General features: G+C 50.9%; 1 protein-coding gene across 12 annotated transcripts in view; it reads left to right on the top strand.

Moving 5' to 3' along the window:
- TANC1 (tetratricopeptide repeat, ankyrin repeat and coiled-coil containing 1) overlaps nt 1-23,249 on the top strand; it is a 244,458-nt gene that overhangs the window by 208,779 nt on the left and 12,430 nt on the right. For all 12 annotated transcript variants that reach the window (XM_080669582.1, XM_080669579.1, XM_080669577.1 and 9 more), the window contains 4 exons: nt 3,654-3,890; nt 5,731-5,916; nt 8,418-8,496; nt 22,635-22,768. In XM_080669582.1, coding sequence (XP_080525708.1) covers nt 3,654-3,890; nt 5,731-5,916; nt 8,418-8,496; nt 22,635-22,768 — 636 coding nt within the window. The remainder of the gene's footprint in view (nt 1-3,653; nt 3,891-5,730; nt 5,917-8,417; nt 8,497-22,634; nt 22,769-23,249) is intronic.

Genomic DNA, 23,249 nt, shown 5'->3' with positions numbered 1-23,249 from the left:
TGAACATTGGTACCACCCAGGTAATGTCTTATAAGGTATTAGCAAGACACCTTCTGACATTATTGACAGAGAGTACCTGTTGGATAGAATGGGGTGGTCTACTGGCTGTTTTCTCAGGAGGCACCTGAAGAACAGAGAAGTTGAGTAATTTTCTGAAAATCACACAGCAAGTTAGTTAAGGGGCTGATTGTGAACTTAGACTATTTAACTCATCATCTTTTTCTCTTAGGCTTATGGATCTCAAGAGGGGCTGGGATTGGTGGAGAGCAGAGAGGGTAACTAGCTGTCCGGGTCACCCAGGGAATTTACAAACCATTATTGCCAGTCCTGTGGTGACCAGAGTCTGGTGGGCCTCTCAGTGATATGATGTTACGTGTTTTGGAAAAGCTGCCAGAGTTCTCCTGTATTCCTCTTGGTACGAGTCAATTTCCTCGGCTTTATAAGATCCCCAAGTATTTTCACCAGCATTATCCTATTCTTTCCGTACTAAATGGTAGTTGCTCAAGGGGAAATCATTTTTCTGAAAAAACCCTTAACTTTTGTTTAGCACTTACCATTTTAAATACTTCTGAATCTTGAGTCTGGCGCTGCTTTTAAGAGCAAACCCACATGGATTTGTCTGGCAGAGGTGCAGCCTTGTGTTAAATGTCAGTGTTAGCTCAGGGACACCTTTTCTGGTCTCTCTTCCATGAGAGTGCTGGCTGGCAGTGGGAGGCTGGAGGCTGAGCTGGTGCTGACCTGGGTGGGGCTAAAAGATGTCCCCCTCTGATGGGTGTAAGCGACAGGGTGGGTGCTGTGGGTCATGGGGTCTCCTTGGCACTTGTATGCGATCTGTCCTTCCTTAACTGTAACTGATGTCCTCGGGTTGGGGAGGATCTGATGGGGCATCCTGTCGTGGAGGGCCTTTATTTGCCACTCTGTGAACTTTGGAATCTTACAGCCAGCACATGGTGCAGTGGCTGAGTTGGAAAGTGGGGTGTGAGGAGAGGATGCACAGCGTCTGGGGTTGATGCATGCATGGGGGTGTGGTTCTTATGGACAAGTGTGTGCACACGGGCAGAGTGGTAGGAGTGTGTTTTGTAGGAGCGGGGGGTGGGGGGCAGGGGGACTTTTCTCTGGTGTCCTGGCATCAGAGCAGAGACCTTTAGGAAGCAATCCTTTGTCAGTTGAATCTATGGGAAAGGCGTTCCTGACGGAGGTAAAGGCCCCGAGGCTGGGCCAAAGTGGGGAAGTAAAGGGGAAAGTGCTGGGAGAAGAGCAGGAGCTGGAGGGCTGGGTCACCTGGGGGTCAAGCCCCAGGACAACCAGGATTCTTCAGAGCTTACACTTTGGGTTATAACCTGTTCGTATGCTGTACACGATTCCAAGTCGTGGTCTCACCACCTAGTAATATTAATTTCTATCAGTTTGTAAAAATTCTGTCAGCTACTCTCGTGGACACATATCGTTGAGAGAACTTGAATTTTATATGACTTACCGTCTTCCTGCATCTTTTAATGATCCCTTGTGACTCTAGTCAAATGAACGACACGGTGTCTGTGGTTTTCACACCTCGTGGGCAGCTTGGAGGCCTGCCAGTGCCTGTCAGGGGAGTGATTGATGCTGGCCCGGGCCACTGAAGGGAACCATTTGAAGAAATGCAGTGGGCATTTTAATAGGTGTTAAAGGGCTGTCGTTTTTTCAATGATCTGGAGATATGCAGAAGACATTAGTAGAGCTACAATGTGCATACGGTATTCTGTGATTTTATTTTAAAATCTAGGTAAACTCCCCCTTGGATCATATCTGGATCCAGGTAACGTCAGTGGGTGGTGGGCAGGGTAATTGGAAAAGACCGTTTTTTAGGAGTCCTGTGCTGCTGACAATCCCAGGGGCACACATTTTCACGTGTCTGCTTTTTCTGCATTTCCTGGTGAAGAAAAGACAGTGTTTGCCTTTACTTTTGGCCTTGTTATCTCACTGTTAGGTATTTAATCCCGTGACGATCATTTCATTGCCAGGAAAAGGAGTTTTGTTTTTATTTGATTAAGCAGTGGTTTTTCAAAGTGTGGACCCCAGACCAGCAGCATCAGTAGAAGCTGGGAACTTGTGGAAAGGGCACCTTCTCGGGCCTGACCCCAGCACCCCAGGTCCAAAAGGTGGGGCCTGATACTGTGCTTTAACATTTTTTAAATTTTAGTTAAAAAAACAACACACAAGCCTGGCTGGTGTAACTCAGGGGTTGAGTGTCGACCTGTGAACCTGTCATGGTTCTATTCCTGGTCAGGCCACATGCCTGGGTTGCAGGCTCCATCCCTGGTGGGAAAGTGTACAGGAGGCAGCCAATTAATGATTCTCTCTTATCATTGATGTTTCTCTCTCTCTCTCTCTCTCTCCCCCCTCCCTCTCCCTTCCTCTCTGAAATCAATAAAAATATACTTTAAAAAAACCATGTACAACAATATAAAATTTACTATCTTAACTATATATTTTTTAAATTGTTTTATTTAAGTATATTAGTGATATTGGTATAAGTGATATTGGGTTCAGGTGTACAATATAGTGATTTAACATTTTTATACCTTACAGTGTGATCACCCCACTAATTCTTGTAATCAGCTGTCACCATGCAAACTTATCACAATATTATTGACTAGATTCCCCTTCACCTTATTCATCCACCCCCGACCCTCTCGTAATCATTCCTATGATCTCTGTTTTATCTTAATTATTTTTAAGTGTAGACTTCAGCAAAGTATATTCACATAATTGCACAGTAGATCTCCAGAGTTCTTCATCATGTAAAACTAAGTTACTATACTCATTAAACAGCTCTCATTACACCTTCCCCCTAGCCCTAGGCAGCCACCATTCTGCTTTCTATCTCTATGATATGACTACTATAGGTACCTCATATAAGTGGGATCATATAGTATTTATCTCTCTGTGACTGGCTTATCTCACTTAGCATAATGTCCATAAGGTTCATCCATGTTGTAGCATGTGTCAGAATTTCCTTCCTTTTACTTTATTTTTAATTTATTTTTACTCATTGATGAGAGAGAGAGAGAGAGAGAGAGAGAGAGAGAGAGAGAGAGAGAGAGAGAGAGATTAGTTGTTCCACTTATTTATGCTTTCATTGGTTGTTTCTTATATGTGTCCTGACTGGGGAGCAAACCCTCTACCTCGGCCTATCAGGATGACTGACACTCTAACGAACTGAGCTACCCAGCCAGGGTGAGAATTTCCTTTTAAAGGGTGAATAATACTCCATTGTACGCACAGGCATAAACCACATTTTGTTTATTCATTCAACCATCAAGGGACATTCGGTTTGCTTCCACCTCTTGGCTCTTGGGGCTAATGCTGCAGTGAACATGGCAGTGCAGGGACCTCTTTGAGACCCTGATTTCATTGCCTCCGGATATATTCCCAGAGGTGGGAGTGCCGGATCTTGGGGAACCTCCACACTGTTTTCCGTGGCTGCTGCACCATTTGCATTCCCACCACAGAGAATGTGCCCTTGCAGCACATTCGCAGGTAACACGGGTGCACACGTGAGTTTGAGAACCACTGGATCAGAATGAGGCTACTGCCCCTCTCCACGGAAGTTGTTAAAAATATTGTGACATTTAGGTGAGAAATTAATCTTGTTGGGGGACATTATCCAACAGGTGAGCCGGCTCCTGATTTTGGGAGGGGCCAACGTGAACTACAGGACGGAAGTGCTGAATAACGCCCCGATCCTGTGCGTCCAGTCTCACCTTGGCCATGAGGAGGTGGTCACTCTGCTCCTGGAGTTTGGTGCCTGCCTGGACGGCATGTCTGAGAACGGCATGACCGCCCTCTGCTACGCCGCCGCTGCCGGCCACATGAAGCTGGTGTGCCTGCTGGTCAAGAAGGGGGCGAGGGTAAGCAGCAGCCTTCCCCAGGGGGTGGGGCAATGTCTTCATGTCCTCGTTAGAATTATCCCCTGGGCCAGCCTTCCGTTTCTCTCTACCTTCTTGAATTGCAATGAACAGAAACTGCTAGGTAAACAGAGAGGGTGAGCTCAGCACTGCCGTGGGATACCACCTGAGTGGGTGTGCTGAGTGGGTGCTCCAGTGCGCAGCCGTGGAGAGCGAGGGGCCGGGTGCTCAGCTCCTAAACTCTTACTCTGCTTACTGATGCCCCAGAGGAGGCAGGCCACCAGGGGATTCCTGGCACCAGTGGCACGGCCATCCTTTCAAAAGCCTGCAAGTGTGGACCTAGATAGAACTCACCAGAGTTTAACAGTACCAATTGAGTGAAAAGATTTACATGTTTCATTTTTTTTCCCCTCTCTCCTTGTCCCATTTCATTTCATGCCTTTTTTAAAAAAACAATAAAATGAGTTCTGTGGGCCTTAGAAGCCATGTGCCTGAGCACGTGGATCCAGGAGCCAGACAGCCCAGAGTCCTTATTGCTCCAGCTGCCAGCTGGGGCGTTGGGCAAGTTGTTGAGGCTGCGTGCTTCGGGCTCCCCACCTGTAAGGTGGGCATGGCAACAGTGTCTGCCACAGGGCCGTTGTGTGAGCATTAAGTAAGTCAGTGTATTAACATTATTATTAGATCAGTTACTCTAGGACTATCGATGTTAACAGATTGAATGAGAACAGTGCCAAGCTCACAGTAAACTCTATTTAGGTTTACTGTAAGCATTTCATTGGGGGCCAGGGGGACGTGCTTTTGCATAACAATAGAAATAAATCACTGATGTCTTTATACTAATTAGGATACCGAAGGTTCAACAAAAAGACATTAGGCTTCTAGTAACTGTGGGAGCCTTTTTGATTTTCTCTCAAAAACACATTTGGAATGTATGGACTTTAATTTTAGCACAAGGAAGAAGAGAAATGTTGCTGTGAGGCCTTCCCAGGGGGCGCATTAGTGCACCTCACACCTCCATTTCCACATCCAGACTGTGACTTAGCTTTATTTGGAGGCCAGACCCCAGCCGAAAGGTCTGTAGGAGGGCAAGGGTCACGTTGGTGGCTCTTGGAAAGCCTCTGGGTGGGGGTGCAGGGCATTCCCAGAATTTGGAAGCAAGGAGAGGCTGGACCCTCCGCTCCTCTTCCAGCCCAGTATTCCCAAGTTTGGACAGGGAATGACGCGTTATCTGCTGCCTTTGGGCCTTCAGGAGGTATGCAGCACTCGGACACTCTGTGGCGAGCTAGCCTTCCCGGCTCTGTAGCCACGCTTGACATGCTGACAGGTCCTAGGTCACCTGCCTGCACACGGCCTCCCTCCTCAGTCTGACGCGACTCAGAGTCCCTTCCTTGTTCAGAGCTGGGTCTTCCAAATCCCTCCCTTTTGCTGGCTCTCCTGGTTTAGTGACTGAAGAACTGCTCTGCGCCCCCAGAATGTAGCCTGTCACAGCCCGTTAGAATGTCCCCCTCCAGGAACTGGAGTCGGTGAGCACAGGGCTTTGGCTGAGGTTTCGATCGGTGTCCTAACACGTGCTCCCCAGAGAACTCAGAGCTCCCAGTTGTTTGCTGGAGAGACACAGGGAGTGAGCAGGGTGTGCTGTGACAGCCAGTCTACGAAGGGAACCTGAGACCTGGCCGCGTGCGTTCATTCCGTCGAAGTAATTCCAACAGGACTCTGTTCTCCAGAAAGACACACTGGGACACGGACCCAGTACCTGTGTTTGCACACAGACAGCATTTGTGTTGGACCCATGTTCTCAGAGCAAAGGTGATGCTAAATGGTGACCTTTGCTCCTGCCTTCCAGTTGGACCATTTGGATAAGAAAGGCCAGTGTGCACTTGTCCACAGCGCACTGAGGGGCCACAGCGACGTTCTGCAGTACCTGCTGGCCTGCGAGTGGTCGGCAGCTGCACCCCAGCCAGGTGCACTGAAGAAGAGCCACGCCCTGCAGCAGGCATTGACAGCGGCCGCCAGCATGGGCCACAGCTCGGTGAGTGGAGCTGTGGGGTTCCCTCTTGGGGAACTGGAAGCTGTGGTGCACCGGGTGGGTACTTGTGCAGGTCGCCTTCTTCGGAGTTGCTAGCCTGTGATGCACGGAAGAAAAGAAGGTAAAGAAGGGTTTCGAGAAACAGCCTTTGGTTTGACAGTGTGTGACCATGATCCAGGGTCTTGGCATCACACCCTTCCTATGAGGGGAAGCCCCAAGCCCACAGTGTCAAGAGTGTATGTGTGCTCACGCGCCGGGGAGGCCTCTCCCACACGGAGTCCTTCATAATATTCATAACGTTCATTCTCTACTCTTCCTTGTCTCTTTTTTAAAATTGATTGTTAAGGGAGGAAGGGAGAGGGAGAGGGGGAGAGAGAGAGAGAAACATCGATCCCGTCCTGAGATGGAACCCCTAACCTGGGTATGTGCCCTGACAGAATCGAACCGGCCGCCTTCTGGTGTCCTGGACAATGCTCCAACCAACTGAGCCACCAGCCAGGGCTTCCGTGTCTGTGTGTCTCTGCCTTCTCCCTTCTACTTTCATCCTCTTGCCCTGCTGCCTTACTTTTTATCCCCATTTTGGTTCATTCTTTTGTCCTTGTGGTCTTTTAAAAATCACATGGATTCCGAATTCTAAAATTGTCCTTGAAATTTGAAAGATTTTAAAAATAGAACCTCAGTGCTCTTGTAGCCTGTAAAAACGCTTGCCATTTGCAGCTCCTGCACTGAAGGAAAACTCCACCAGCAGTTCAGTAGAGCACTTATTTCTGGTTGGCATTCCTCGGTTTGAGGTGTAATTGTCACCTCCTGACCAGTGTCTGTGAATTTAATATTTTACTTGCTCCCTTCTATGTATTTCTCTCTCTGTATGATCCTCAAGCAATCAGAGTTGCCAGTATTTGGTAAGAGTTGTCCCTACAGTGATTTAGAATAAATTTGGGTGCACAGCTGGTTGGCTGGCTAACTTTTGATATTTAAAACACAAGAGCAAACATACACACCCATGCGCACACGCGCGCGCGTGCACACACACACACACACACACACACACACATTAAAAATACACATACATAATACTTCAACATAATATATTGCATTAAGTTGAATGCAGAAGCATATAAGAGGATGCAGCTCTCTTAAGAGAGACATGAGAGATTTACAAAAATATGAAAAATACCAGTCAATTTACATGTTTTAGTTCTGGAAAAAATACTTGTTTTATTTTTTAAAAAAAAACGTATTTCATAAAAATATGTTAAATGTTATATATAATGGGTTTATGATAAGCTCAACTTGTTTTGAAGCTGGCTGAGAAGAATGCTGTGCAAAAGCAACCTCAGCCTCTCCAGTAACAACTTCGTAGAAAAGGGCAGGATTCATTCACCACCTTGAAGGGTGTATGAGCTTCCTAATGCTGCTGTAACAAGTGACCACAGACTTGAGTGGCTTAAAGCAGCAGATATCCATTCTCCTTCAGACCTGGAAGTCAGAAAGCTAAAGGTAAGGTGTCAGGAAGCCAGTGTTGTTTCTGGAGGCTCTAGAGGGGAATGGTGTTTAGCTTTTTTTCTAGTTTCTGGAAGCCACCTGTATTCCTTACTTTATGGCCCTTTCCTTTGTCTTCAAAGTGCATCGCTTTAACCTATGCTTCTGTCATCCCATCTCCTCCTTCCTCTGCCCTGTTGTTCCTGTCCCTCTTCGAGGGCAGCTGTGATTATGTCAGGTGTATATGAGCTATGCCCCTGGGTAATTCAGGGCCATCATCCCTTTCAAGATCCGTAATCACATCTGCACATTCCCTCTTGCCATGCATGGTAACTCCCAGTTTTGGGGACAAAGATGTGGATATATTTGGGAGCTATTGTTCGGCCTACCCCAATGGGTGCAGATTGGGGGACGGGAAAATGGCTCTGCCCTCGCCTGCTGCTGCTGTTGTGCAGAGTGAAGGGTTCGGGGCTCAGATCCTTCCGATTCCCCTCGAGCCAGCATCCTGCCTCCACACCTGTGACCCCACCTGCTCTTTGATGGGGGCGATGTCCGCACAGGAAAGAATAACAACGCTGTTAGTATAAAAATCATTTGGATAACGCTATTTATTTTATTTTATTGAAAAGGTATACACCGCCTTGTTTTCTTTCCTTGTGAAAATGGATTCACCATCTTCGGGCAATTTATGCAGAAGCTGCACTTTGTGTGATATCCTGTGTCCTTTGATGATTAGGCTGGCATATTTGGGTCACGTTGGAATTCATTAAAATTCCGAGTACTTGGTAATCCTGAACAATGTTGCTGAAATTCACTGCGCCTTTTTTTTTTATTCTCCTCAAAGTGAACGTGTGAATAGCATATGAATTATGCTTGAAAACGGTTTTCATTCTATTTTCTCCCCTTGTGCAGCATGAGATAATCATGGTTAAAAAACAACAGACTGGCTCCTTTGATACATGGGGTATAATAAGCACATATGGCGATGAGAACTCATTAAATCACCTTGCCACTTCTGACAGGTGGTCGAGTGCTTGCTGGGACTGGAAAAGGAACATGAAATAGACGTCAATGGCACCGACACGCTGTGGGGAGAAACAGGTAATTATGGCTCCACGGCTTACAGCCTGGGCCAGCCGGATGTTGTAGCCCCCGTTTGGCCTAATTGTCTTAAGGATGACTTGGGATGCATATCGCCCTGTTGTTATTTTATCCTGCGGCATTTGAAGCTGAGCAAATGAGTAGTAAAACTTTCCTAAAATTCAAATCATTTTGAATTAGACCAGCAGTGCCTGCAAATCTGATGACTGTCAGCTAGAAAGACTGCGTCTGATGAACGTCAGCCAGAAAGACCTGAATAAGGTGTTCCCTTATCCCAGTGGTCGGCAAACTCATTAGTCAACAGAGCGGCAAACAGCGGCTCGTGAGCTGCATGTCGCTCGCGAGCCGCAGTTTGCCGACCACTGCCTTATCCTAACCAGCCTGGTCTCCTGTGAGCAGGGCAGAGCTGCCACCCCAGGTTCATCTGAACCCAAGGTGTTCAGTGAGTAAGGCTGCGGCTGCCTGTGGAGTGAGAGCGGCCTTGGGCCTCAGGGGCTGCTTAAAACAGTGAGGCCAGGCTGCCAGCCCATTTCCGTGGGGGTGGGGGGAGGGTGTGTGTTTAACTGCAGCATGGGGAGGGAGCCCACGGTGAGTGTATCTTAATGAAGATCTGTGTTGGTTACCTGTCAGGTGAATATGGATAATGCTGCTTGGAGATTTCCCATTGCACTGAATTGGTATCAGAATCTTAGGACTCTAAGTTACCAGTTGTTGAGTGGGTGTAGCCAAGCGTGTTCAATGGTGTATGTCCAGGCTGTGTGCTGTGTGTGGACACAGTGTACATGGCTTCCATTTCTCCTGTGCAGATTTATTTCCAAATGCTCCTGAATTATTTCCTAACCAGCCAAATGATAGTGTGTCGAGTTTGTCAGCGAACTCATACTTAAGAAAAGCCTCAGGTGTTTGGGGGGTGAGGGTGGGTGCAGGTTTGCACTTAAGGTCTCTGGTGCCCTCCCTCAGGGCTGCCACTGTGTGTGTGTGTGTGTGTGTGTATGTGTGTGTGTGTGTGTGTGTGTGTGTATATGTGGCGTTGGTGCCAATCTGTGTGTGTGTGGCGTTGGTGCCAGCTGTCCTGGTGTCTATGGAGGAGGTGGCCTGGCCCCCATTCCAGGAAGAGTGCAGAACCCCAGACAGAGTTGGATTATGCTTGGGGCTAAATGTGAGTAGATTTAAATATTGCCCTTAATTCTTTGTGGAGTCTTTCCCCAACCCATTTAGATAGTATGGGCTGCTCTGTAAGTTCATGGGAGAAAAGCTTCCGTCCACTTCCCTATAGTGTTGTGGGCGGCAAAGTAGGACTTTGCATGGTGCTTAGTCAGAGGGTCCCATTCCTGCCTTTCCAGTGCCTGGTGGGTATCGCAGGTTTGGGCAAGTTCCTCTGCCTCCTTGTCAGATGTAAATAGTGCCTACTTTCCAGGATCGTGGTGAAGATAAGGAATCTCGTCAAAATGTACCCAATGTTAAGAAACCTGGGAACACTGTGCCTCAACATCCTGATTCATTAGGTCTAGGGGAGCCCCACACGCAGTTTCTTAGCAGGCATCCCAGGTGATTGTGACTTCGGGACAGATGGAGAACCACTGGGGAAGCTGTGTTCAGGGACACAGAATGAGAGGTGCCCGTGGTGGCGATGGGGGCCAGGCCTAATAGTAGTTAACACGCACACTGAGCCCAAAGGGGAATCCCCAGCCTTTGATACTGAAGATTTTTCTTTCTGGAAGAAAAATCCAGAGAAGGGCTGCATGTGAGGGCCCTGTGTAAGTGGTCTGTTGTGTCTCTTGCTGACCCGTCTTGAATTTTAGGATCCCCGACCCTCTTGAGAATCTGCTAGGCTGATAGTTAAAGAGACAGGTAAGAGAAACGACTGTTCCCATCAGTCTTACTGAAAAGATGAATCACAGCTCAGTCCCAGCCTTCGGAAGTGCGCCCTTCAGACCACTTTGCAGCCTGGGAAGTACTCATGCCCTTCCTCAGCAGGCGCAGGGTGAAGGTCATCAGCCCAGAGTTTGAAGGATTTTTTTTTTTAACGCCAAGAAAAAGTAAATCACTGCTTCTTGGGTGTAGAGGGCCCCGATGGGCTCTCTGTGAACTATGTCAATAAAGTCAGTCTTGGCCTAACCAGTTTGGCTCAGTGGATAGAGCGTCGGCCTGCGGACTGAGGGGTCCCAGGTTCGATTCCGGTCAAGGGCATGTACCTTGGTTGCGGGCACATCCGCAGTAGGGGGTGTGCAGGAGGCAATTGATCAATGTTTCTCTCTCATCAGTGTTGCTAAATCTCTATTCCTCTTCCTTCCTCTCTGTAGAAAATCAATAAAATATATTAAAAAATAAATTAGTCTTGCTGTCTCTGCATTTCCTGTCTGGTACCTTTCTCCTCTGTTCCTTCAAAAATGACTGTCATTGTCTGCTACCCCAAATCCTCCTCATTTCCAGATCTGTGGTTGTCAAAGACAGTTGCACACTGAAATCTGGCAGAGGAAGTCTTAAATGAGAGTGCATCTACAAATGTGGGGTACTGCCCAGATCGTGAGGCCGTGTTTGGGATTTGGCCACGGAAGGCCCACGTTACCTGAGCCCAGACATCTCCTGGAGAGCGTGAGCGTGAGTGGGTAGGCCAGCTCACAGGCCTCGTTCTCACCGGGCAGCTACCTGTGGCTCCCTCACCTGCACGGGCTGCACTGCTCTGTGTACTGCTGCTAGTTGCTGGGGACCCTTGAAAGTGAAAGCGGTTGTTTCACTTCCTCGTTTTGTTTGGTCCCCATTCCTGGGTGTGGTCAGTGGTGTTTTGTGTTTGAGACACTCTAGCCTGGGGCTTGTCTGTCTCCAGCCGCAGCTTGCGGGGAGCATCCTGAGTCTGATTCTGTCTGGAGAGTGGGAAGTGGAGGGAACAACTGGAAGCTCTGTATCAGTAATGCATTCATTATTTGTCTTCCAACCGTGTGTAAGTTTCTACAGGTCTGTCAGTATTACTTCAGCTGTGAGTAGCTGGTCTTTAAAATACCAGCTGCTGGGGTTGCAGGGCAGGGTCTCCTGGTTCTGTTTTTGGCTCACCTGCCTGGCGTTGAAGGGCCCCTTGTTTTCCATGCAGTGACGCCATGTTCCAGAAGTGGGGGCGCTAAATCTGTGCAGAGTCCTTCCCCACTTTTCTGCCAGAAGAGATGCTTGCAATCCCAGTGTATCTACTGTGTGTTGCAAATGTGTGGTTTTCATGCCTGGTGCTGATTGGAAGTAGCAGGTAATCTGTGAGAATGACAGCTGACAGAGGAAGAAGCCACAGGGAATGGCAGACCTGTGTGAGGTCCCTCGTCACTCGGGCCAATCCAGGTAGGGATGGTGGGGGTAGAGACAGTTGAGCACCTTTAGTACCCTAGGTGTCTCCCTGCTGATGACCTAGTCACCAGATGTCATTGCAGAAGGGGCATGGTTCCTATCTTAGGTTTAAAGAGACAAGAAAATATATAGTAGATTTCATCTAAAATGGTAACAATGCTTAGTTTAGGGTTTATGGCAGTAAATCTATGGCTTTTAGACAACTTAGGCTATCTCTGCCTGATTTATACAACAGAGCTTTATGTAAGTTTCCCTTTTCGCCAGCATCTGGGCCATTTGCTACTTATGTCTGTTTGATGTTGAGGATTCAGCCCTTCAGAACCAGTCCTGTAGTCCAGTAGCTCCTCATGCTCACTCAGCTGGAGAAGTAGAGGGACCTGGAAAAATCGTGTTGGAGGGGAGGGATAAGGGCCCCTTCACCACCAGACAGGTGAGCCAAAAACAGCCCCAGGAGCTGCTGTGGAGTGCCTCCCACCCAGCGCTCTGCCCTGCAGCCCCAGGCCCCTTGCTCCGGGACACTCACAGACCTGGTCAGACTGCCTCGGTCTCCTGGCTTCTGGGCAGCCTGGAACGTGACAGGAGCCCATCAGATGCTTGTGTTGTGATCTCCGTCTCAGGCATTCCACAGCCATGACAAGTAAGTCTGGCTCCCACGAAGTCCCGACCGAACAGAGTTGCTGTTTCCACGTCGGTGCTGGATGTGAATTAGCCCAGCCTGAAACGGTCAGAGATGCTAGGTGCTCACCGGGTGACCTCATGCTGTTGTGGATTGTCAGAGGAACTGTTCCCACCCTCCAGGCAGCTCTCACGACTGGGAGCTGTCTGTGTTTCTGGCCAGAACTTCCAGCTCTTTGCAGGGTGTAGAGGCCCTTCTGTTTCAGCATTTGCCAGTTAATGTGCAAATAATGCCTGTCTTCTAAGCAAAGTCTGACCACACCTGGGACTTGAATCTGAGGTCTGGCAGCTGGGGTGGGGCCTCCTTGAATCTGAGGTCTGGCAGCTGGGGTGGGGTGGTAACCCAGGACTCTGGAAGCCCTCTCGGGGGGAGAGGGTTCTCACACCTCTTTCCTTACTGGGCCATGAGATATAGTTGTATTTCATCCTTGATGTTTTAAAACTTTCACTCTTGTCTCCACGGAACTATTTTAGTTTCCCACTCTGTGGCCCTACCCATCCCCCTGGAGGGGGGTGTCCTTCAGTTCTGAATGGCAGGTGGGCCCAGGTGTGAGCTTACCACACCCCAGGCCTCCCCAGAGCCAGTGCTTGGGCCCCGGGAACAGGATGCCTTATGGTTGAGTGAGAGATGACCCTTTGCTCATTGGAACTTGACCTTACTTCTTATGGAGAGAGGCGTTGGGCATTCACCTATGTATGCACATCCAGGCAGCATTTCTGGGGAAAGACTGGAAGGAAAAGCGTATGCCCACTGCTTGTTGGGGCCTCTGGAGAGTCTGTGCTCAGGAATCGCCGAAAGTACCCTGTGGAGAAGCTGAGGGACTTGCATTCGGTGTTGTGGAGGTCCTGAGCATCTCGCCGGCACTGCTGTTGGAAAATACTTGTCCAGGCGTTCCTTCCTCTGCTCGCGTTTGTCCCAGGAAAGTGCAGAAAGGTCCCTGGAAATCCAGGTTTCTGTCAGTCCAGTCAGAAACAGAGGTTTTTGATTGTCCTTGGTGTAAAAGCACGAACGAGGAACAACCTAGGACCCCAGGGGGTGTGAGGAAAGAGGGTAACCCAGGACCCCGGAGGGTGTGAGGAAAGAGGGTAACCCAGGACCCCGGAGGGTGTGAGGAAAGAGGGTAACCCAGGACCCCGGAGGGTGTGAGGAAAGAGGGTAACCCAGGACCCCAGGGGGTGTGAGGAAAGAGGGTAACCCAGGACCCCGGAGGGTGTGAGGAAACACAGGTAGCCCAGGACCCCGGAGGGTGTGAGGAAACACAGGTAAACCCAGGACCCCGGAGGGTGTGAGGAAACACAGGTAACCCAGGACCCCGGAGGGTGTGAGGAAAGAGGGTAACCCAGGACCCCAGGGGGTGTGAGGAAAGAGGGTAACCCAGGACCCCGGAGGGTGTGAGGAAACACAGGTAGCCCAGGACCCCGAAGGGTGTGAGGAAACACAGGTAAACCCAGGACCCCGGAGGGTGTGAGGAAACACAGGTAACCCAGGACCCCGGAGGGTGTGAGGAAAGAGGGTAACCCAGGACCCCGGAGGATGTGAGGAAACACAGGTAGCCCAGGACCCCGGAGGGTGTGAGGAAAGAGGGTAACCCAGGACCCCGGAGGGTGTGAGGAAAGAGGGTAACCCAGGACCCCGGAGGATGTGAGGAAAGAGGGTAACCCAGGACCCCGGAGGGTGTGAGGAAACACAGGTAACCCAGGACCCCGGAGGATGTGAGGAAACACAGGTAGCCCAAGACCCTGGAGGGTGTGAGGAAACACAGGTAACCCAGGACCCCGGAGGGTGTGAGGAAAGAGGGTAACCCAGGACCCCGGAGGGTGTGAGGAAAGAGGGTAACCCAGGACCCCGAGGTGTGAGGGAGGGGATAGCCCATGATGGGGTGGGGGAAATCCAGGATCCTAGATGGTTGGGAAAGGGGTAACCCAGGACTCTGGAAGTGGGAGGGGGGAGAACATTAGGGAACACAGGACCCTGGAGAGTATGGGGAGGGGTAGCTCAGGACCCTGAGAGGAAGGGCTGGGGTGGGGTAACCCACAGCCCTGTAAGAAGAAGGACAAAGTAGGGGAATGTGGGACATGGGAAACGGGTAACCCAGGCTCTGGAAGAAGGGTGATGGGCATGGGGGTCTCCCTAATAATAGAGGGGCTTGGGGGTTAGAACTGAGGGGACTAGGTTTGTCCATACCTGTCCCCTTCCTGCTCGGCAGACCCCTGGGGTTAGCCCTGGCCTGGGTGTGTTCTGGAGACCATGCCTGTCTGCTGAGAAGACGTCAGATACCAGCTGGCCTGTGTGCCCTGCCCTGCAGGCAGGAGAGGGGTGCGGAGTGAGGCCTTTTGAACGCACAGAGTGGTTCTCAGGGCACGTGACTGGTCGCTGGACCCCCGATGCTCACATCTTGTTGCTGTTTCTGTACATAGTCACCATTCTGTACAGAGTCATCATTTTGGTGAGTGGTTCCTCATATCCATCTTTATTCTTTTTTTAAATGTATTTTTATTGATTCAGAGAGGAAGGGAGAGGGAGAGAGAGATGGAAACATCAATGATGAGAGAGAATCACTGATCGGCCGCCTCCTGCACACAGCCTACTGGGGATCGAATGCAATCCGGGCATGTGCCCTGAGCGGGAATCGAACCATGACCTCCTGTCGATGCTCAACCACGAGCCACGCCGGCCGGGTTCATATCCGTCTTAAAAAACAGGACTTCTGCTCTCAACGTAAGAACTTGTCCTCATTTACATCGTGATAGCTGGGCGCCTCCTACCTACAAACACTGTTGCTTGTCTTTTAGTCACTCACTCCTAGGACTGCGGGTGCTCATCGGCGCCATTACAAATCCATATCGATTCTCTCAGGTTCCTACGGAAATGATATGTGGATTCTTTCTTGCTTTCTTTTGCTTTTTTGAGACCGGAGGTGAGCTTGTGTAAAATGGTTGTGTGATCACACGGGCGCCCTGCGAGGCGACCCGCCCGTCACTGTCCCCAGCACACAGGCCCAGCCCGTTACACGGGCCTGAAATAATTCGGTGTAAGAGGATCTCAGACACCAGAGCCCTCTCAGCACAGTTCGGAAGTGACAGCTGCTCAGAGCTGCGATCTTCTGGGAGATTTTTAGAACAGCGTCTGTATGAAATGTGATTTATGTCACCCACATTTTAGGAAATAGTTTTTAAATGGAGTTCACATTATATACAGCACACATGATTCCTCAAAGCGTGTGAAGAGGCTCATTTGAATGGGGGAAACGTCAGGACAGGGCCCGAGGAGCAGCACACATCTTCCTGCCCCAGGTCTCCGTGTCCACGAGGCTGCGCCGCGGTGTGGGCCTTAGGAAGCCACGTGTCCATGGTTAGGAGGGAGCACGGCCATTGTGGACTATCCTTATTGTCGCTGGGAGAACGCTTCATTGTTCTTCAGAGAGGAAACGTGTTTTCCTGTTCCCTGGGTCTAAAACAACACTCGTAGGCAGTTTGAGTAGTTGGACAGTTTGAAAGGAGAGCTCCTGGAGGCAGCAGCGTAGGAATAAAGACCTCAGACTCCAGTCAGACCCCCTGCCTCCCAGGCCTGCCTCCCAGGAGCTGTGTGACCTTAGGCACGTTGTTTAACGTCTCTGGGCATTATTTTCATCATCGGTTGAAACGGAGGAGTGCTGCTTGCCTCACGGAAGTTGGCTGTGCATTACAGGAATGTGTGATTAATTCCATGAATCATCGCACAGGAAGCACTCACAGTGTCATAGTACATTGTTAAACTGTGTCAGATCTTCCTGTTTTTGATAACATGGCTCCAGGTTTACTCAGCCGCTGGGTTTAATTCCTGACTGACACTGATTGGCTTCATGATTTGGGGCAAATAATGTGACTCTTCCTTTACCTGCTAAAATGCACGTAATCATCCAGCTCCAAGGATCCTTGTTGAGGGGCATGAGAATTCACCCATAGCATTGTGCCTAGAGCTCAGCAGTGTAAGTGTCCAGCAGAGGGACTATGCTGCCAGGGCTGTGATAAGGTGATGATTAATATTAATTATCATTGCCACATATTACTAATTTATGCTACGCATTTGGACCTGATACAGTATTGAAGTGTTTCGTGCTAGAATCTTAGTTATTTTGCAATGCTTTAGAGGTAGGAAGAATAGAGAAGAACGATGGTCACATGTGAAGTCCTGTTTAGTGGCAATTGCACATTTTATTTCTTTAAAGAATTCCTTGGCAGCTGGAGGCTCATGTTTGATCTTTCATCTACGCACGGAGACGGACAGTGTTTTGTTGTTGTTTTTAAAAATAATTTTTTTTAAATATATTTTATTGATATTTCACAGAGAGGAAGGGAGAGGGATAGAGAGTTAGAAACATCGATGAGAGAGAAACATCGATCAGCTGCCTCCTGCACACCTCCCACTGGGGATGTGCCCGCAACCAAGGTACATGCCCTTGACCGGAATCGAACCCGGGACCTTTCAGTTCGCAGGCCGGCGCTCTATCCACTGAGCCAAACCGGTTTCGGCTAAAAATAATTTTTATTGATTTTAGAGAGGAAGGGAGAGAGAGAGAGAAGCATCAATGATGAGAGAGAATCATTGATCAGCTGCCTCCTGCACACCCCCTACTGAGGATTGAGCCCACAATCTGGGCATATGCCCTTGACCAGAATCAAACCTGGGACCTTTCGGTTCACAGGCTGATACTTTATCCACTGAGCCAAATCATCCAGGGCTGACAGTGGAACTGGCCACGTGTCCGAGTGTCCTGGTTCCTCAGATTAGACCCTGCCTGTGTTAACCTCTCCTAGGGGCTCCGTGGGAAGTGGGCGGAGGTGGGGGAGGCAACGTGTCTTTTATGTGCTGCTTGGTTGCCACCTGTTGCTTTGTAACACAGAGTCCCTCCCCTTGACCGAGCCCGTCCTTCCCCCTCCCCTGCAGGCCCTCCCGGGAGCCTTTTGCCAAATGGAGAACAATCAGGAAGGTGTTTCAGACAAGGGCCTGTGAGGTTCAGAGAGCTTGTGAGCAGTGCCAGCTTCCTGTTCATGAGGTCCAGGGCCTCCCCTCCCGGCACGGGCTCCGTCCAGGCGGGGTGCCCCAGCCTCTCGGACCCCTGGACGTGTCTCAGTAAGAGCAGTCTTCCCTGAGTTTCACTGGGGCTGCACATTGCTGAGCTGAGGATTCGATCAAACAACTGCCCTGTCTGTGTGGCGATGAGGAATTGATGGCTGCTGGGAGGGGTGTGCTTCTGTCTCCCTCCCTCAGCAATGGAAGGAAAGGCCTAACAAAGTCAGGCTGTTGATAAGTCTCAGCCCTGTTCCTAGGAGGTGCAGGAAGGGGTGTTGCTGGCTTTTGGGGTGGCAGAAGTGGGGGACCTACCTTCATCCAGTAATTCCTCTGGGGCCAGCCTCTCGGAGGCCCTCCCTGTGACAGCCCAGCCCCGAACGGCAGCAAAGCCAGGCACGGCGTGCTCTCCTCTGCTGTCACAATTCGAAGGTCAGTTGTTAGAAAGTAGAGGGGAAGAGGCCGCCATTCCCAAATGTTTCTGTTTTGTTTTTTTAAATCATGAAATCCCTAATTATATTTTACTTCTTAGATAAAACAGCTGAGAATTTCCCAGTGTTTCGTGAACACTTTACTTTTGTTTTCCTCCTTTACATTTGAGTGTGGTTCGCCCGTCGAGCCTTCAGCAGAGGTTCAAACCTCACTGCCTTCGTCACATCCAATGGTTTCCAGCTTAGTTGCAACTAGATGGCTTTTATGAGAACCCCACTGCTTACTACTAATATTGGCACTTTTGGTTTTTCCCGTCTTCCACTCATTTTTATAAGTGATGGGAAAAGCCAATATCTTAGTAAATAAATTGCACAAATAAAAACAAGTATGCAGGCATAGCTGAGCCACTGCCTGCCCTCAGCCACCCAGCCAGCAGGGAGTGTCCTCTTAGGGGTGTGCGCCTTTGTGGCTAACGTGCTAGCCCCGGATTCGGCGGGTGGTTTGAGTCATCCGTGTGTGATCTGTGAAGAGGTTGCTGCCTGCCTCTGTGGGTACTGACCTGTCCCCCTTCTCTCCGCCTCTGGATTGGAGTCAGAAGACTGTAGGGGAGAGGGTTAACAGGTGTTTGACAACGGACCTGCCATAGAACATCTCAGGCAGCCCTGTTTATGGAATGCCTGTGTCCCTGGCAAGGTGACAGTTGCATTTTTGTAACTCACATCTCTAATACGTAAGAGATCCCTGGAAACGATCCGTTTTACAAAGAACCGTATTTCACTGATGTCAGTAACTTCATACTGTCGCATATCAGTTCGGTTTTCTTAAAGTGGGTATCTGCCGAGACAAAGCTGCTCATGCTCTGAAGACAGAAGGGACAGTATTGCTGGGGTAAAATCGCTCAGAATCGTCAGGAAAAGATAGGCGCTTGCAGGGACATTTAATTACAATAGTGCCATCCAGTTAAGGATTTTGCAAGTGAAAGAAATTGTGTCCAATTTGGGTCCTAAAACATGGCATGTGGTCGTTTTGATTTGGGTTTCCTTGGCCAGCAAAGGCCTCACCCATGGCCAGGGCACACCGTCCTCCTGCCTGGTCCCCTCTCCTGTGTGCTGACCAGGCCGCGTGCAGTGACCCGTGTTGGAGTCTGGTGGCCAGCTCTGAGGTCAGCCTGTGAAGCGGAATAGTTGGAATTCCTGAGCAGAGCTGCGCCTTGATTTTGTTTGTTTAGGCATGTGTTGACGAGTCTTCAGTCTGGCTTATTCCCGAATATGGTAGCCTTCCATCCTGTGGCTGCTGACACTCAGATGCAGCCCAGCCTCAGGGGTCCTGCGGGATGCGGCCCAAAGTACTCGGTCTCGGTGGGAAAAGGACAACACGGGTCCTGTTGTTTACTGGCGTCACTGGACAGTGAGAGCTGGTTAAGATGGTGTGTGCAGAGTGGGATCCCGCAGGCCTGTGGAAATGCTGAGCCTCTCACAGCCGGGCTTCATCCCCTCGAAAGGAAGCTCATGGCTAAATGCACAGAAGACAGCCTGTGTGGGAAGCGAACAGGATCCAGCCCCGACGCCGGGCCTGGGGGCGCTCTCGTGTCAGCTGCTCCAGCTTCTGGCTTCTCTGGCGCCTCCTGAAAGCACCGAGCCCTATTTTTAGAGCCGGCCTGTCTCGGGGGATGTGCTGCTGCTGCAGAAATTCAGTAGCAGCTGCAGCAGACATTCTGATTTAAGGGACCCATTTATAATGCGGCGAAGCTTGGTTACCGAATGAAAGAGAATGGAGTGTTACGGTGCATCAGCTGCTCCAGACCTCATCTCCGGGAAGCCCTGAGTGTATTCCTTCTCCTGGTGGCTGCATACATGCCGCCCTGCCCCTGCCTGTAGCGTGTGTGTTTCTTCGCTCCTGCATTGCTCGTCACGCTCAGCTGCCCGTGGAGGAGAGGGAAGAGGAGGTCCTCCCTGACTGGAGGAAGGGTGCAGAGAGCAGCAAGTCCAGGAGGTGTGGCTCACGGCCCGCGTCTTCATCCCACGAGCCACTCGCAGGGGTCATGTTCAGATCCGTCCAGATAATGTATATAAAGGTGCCCAGTGGTTTAGGAATCATTAACGTTAGCATGATGGCAGGGGCGCCACGTGCTGGGCAGACTCTCAGAGTGCAGACAGGATCACTTTGGCCACTGGTTTTCAAACATTTTGGATATGGGACCCTCCCACCCCCAGCCCAATGCACGAGTATATACAACTGATATAAATTCTGTTCTGTTCATGGCATTTGTTTACCATTTCTTGTCAAGTTAGATGTAAAGTCAGCGACAGCGAGCCTGTGTATGCACAGGTAGGAACGGCCTGCTGCAGGAGCCTCAGTGGCTCACGCTTTGTGTCCACATTGCATTCTGGTTGCACCGTCCAGAGAAAATCAGTCATAACACGTGGCAGCTGTTGAGAGTGACTCTCCTGTAGTCGTAAGAAATCCTTAGAACAGACAGGTGGAAGCATTAGTAAGATTGCTGATGACAAGCCGCTCCTGTCACACATCCCCTGTGTGGGGCTCCGGGATGGAAACAGAGCTCGGGGGTCTGTGGGGCAGGTGTGGGTGCCTCTTGGTGACACGTGAAGAGGTGACGTCACAGGCCCAGTGCCCTGCGACCTGCAGGAAGGTCTTTCGAGACGTCTTTGTTCCTTGGAGGAACTGCTCTCTATCATGGATCAGGCCCAGACGTCAGTTTATATCCTGTTGTGTGTGTGGCTCCCGGGGGTTCACGCTGCTGGGCTGACAGGAAGTCGGAGTAGGGAAGTCCTCCTGTGCTGAGAGGGGTTCTGAGGCGGACGTCGGGCCGAGCCGTGCGTATGGAAGGCTGCAGTCCTCAGTACTTGGCTGCCCAGGTCTTAGATGCAAGAGAGCAGACATCAAGAGAGCCGGACGCAGACCAGGGACTCTCCCAGGACGGCTGCAGCCGTGCCCAGTGTCACCGCAGATGTGCACAGTCACCCTGTGTCTGCTGCTGTGTTTTGTTTCTTGGAATCGATGTTCAGTTTGTGAAATGGACCCCTTGTGTTGCATTTAGCTGCACAGTGTTTATCGTCATTGCTTGGCCACTCCACTAGCTATGATGCATCCTACTGTTGACAGCCCGCTGGGTTGCTTCCAGTGTGGGTCTGCGTGAGCCCATTGCACGTGTCTCTCCGTGCACTCCGCGGCACCCACCCCCGGGCACGTGTCTACAAGGTGCAGAGTTGCTGGGTGGTAGCGTGCGTGCACCTTCAGCGTTACTCAGTGGTGTCAGTGGTCCCCCAGTCCTCACTCCCACAGCGGCATGTGGGCGTCCCCACTGTTCCACATCCGCGTCTCAATCACTGGGACTACGAATGAGGTGAGCACTTTCCCCGCTAAGTTCATGGGCATTCGGACGGACTACACCTTTGCAAGCGCCTGTTCCTGTGTCTTCCATTTTCACACCGAGATGCCGTACTGGTTAGTAGGAGGCTTGATCTGTTCAGAAAGCTGAAATTTGTTAGCATGAGGCTGTATGTAAACAGAGCTGTCCCAGCAGGCAGCAGGAATAGACGGGGCATCCCTCTCGACCCTTCCTCATAGAGGAAGTCATAGAGGTTCCCTCCCGAGGTGTCTCTACCCTTCGTCCTCAGTCCCTTCCTGTCCCCTTTTCTACTAAAAGCTTCTCGTCTGGTCTGGCATTGTCCCCAGAACCTACGTCTTTTCCTCTAGACAGTGATTCACATGACGTAGCAGAGGCGCCCCCCCTTTCCACTAAACCCCTCTTTTTGGCACCACTCCCATTCAGAATCAGGACTTGGGGTGGGAGGCACAGTCACTGACGTGAAGGCATTGGTGAACCTTTGCTCCGTAGTCTCTTTCCATTCAGCCCATTCTTATCCGTGGCTGCTCCCACAGCACCCCCCTACCAGCTGGCCGCTCACTGCCTCCGGGATCACACTGGGCTCCTTGCCGAGCCCTCGGGGCCCTCTGTGATCCGACTTCCCTTTCGGGATGTTCTTAATCTCCGATCGTGACTTGCTACAGCGGTTCTGAGCCTCCACAAAGGCAGGGATGAGAGGATGCGCACTTGGCTGCCTCAGCCGTTATTAGTTCTTTTTGGACAAAATGTATGCCTTTAGGGTAAAAGGCCAGATTGGACAGTAATACAGATCTCTGTGTTGTGAGGCACTATATCTTGGTTATTTCTTGCTGTAAGAAATAAACAACGTAGCAAAACCTTAGTGACTCCTGAGTCTGCAGATGGTGGCTCAGCCCTGCTCCCAGTGTAGGAAGGCTCAGCCTGGGGATCCATTTTCAGGATGGCCCGCCCGGTGGGCTGTGTGCTGAGAGCCCCCGAGGACTGCCGGCCAGACCTGGGCTGCGGTTCTCCTCCCTGTGGGCTTCCCCCAGGGGCAGCATGGGCTTCCCGCCGCTGGCATCTGGGTCCCGAGATGAGTGTTCCCAGGACGCAGAAGTCGCTCGTCTCCAGGACCTGGGCCCAGACGCAGCTGCCTCCTCGCTGTGCTGTTGGTCTCAGAGCTCACCCAGATTCAGGGCCGGGGCACTGATTCGTAGCCCCCTTTCTCTCCGTGCAGGAGTGTCAGAGAATGGGTGGCACCGTTGACCACCACGTCCTAACAGTGTCCCCTGTGACTTCCCTCAGCCCTGACGGCCGCTGCAGGACGGGGGAAGCTGGAAGTCTGCGAGCTGCTGCTGGAGCGCGGAGCGGCCGTGTCCCAGACCAACAGGAGAGGCGTCCCGCCGCTGTTCTGTGCAGCACGCCAAGGGCACTGGCAGGTACCCTGCGGGCCCCGAATGCTTCGGGAACGATGGATGGGGACAGAGCTCACTCTGCCCGTCGCCCCTGGGCCCACCCGCGGCTCCCCAGCCCTTTGTGTTCAGTGTCCTTGCTTCTGCTGGTGCTTGTCTATACTACCTGACAGTAAAGGGGTACATTTGACAGGCAGGCCGCACAGGCAGCCAGGTGGGCGGGGACCAGGAGCAAGGCTGTCACCAGGTGGGAGACCACAGGGCGCCCTGGTGCCTGGGCTGGGGCCATGGAGTGGGGGTCCCCATTATAGCAGAAGACTTGCTGTGATGTGTCTGTTGTTGGTGTGATTGTTCCGCGGTTTGTCCAACACTCCTGGAGGAAGAATGGTTCTCTCACGCTCTCTGGTAAAGCACACGCTCCGTTTGGCCAGCGCTGGGGGTCAGCCTGATTTCTGTCACTGTGTGTGAATGGCCCGCTGTCCTTCAGTCATGGAACACGGGGCCCTTG

This window comes from Plecotus auritus, assembly GCF_963455305.1.
Source record: "Plecotus auritus genome assembly, chromosome: 5".
Taxonomy (NCBI): Eukaryota; Metazoa; Chordata; class Mammalia; order Chiroptera; family Vespertilionidae; genus Plecotus; species Plecotus auritus.
Note: the sequence above shows the minus strand (reverse complement) of the source record. Positions and strands in the feature narration are given on the sequence as shown.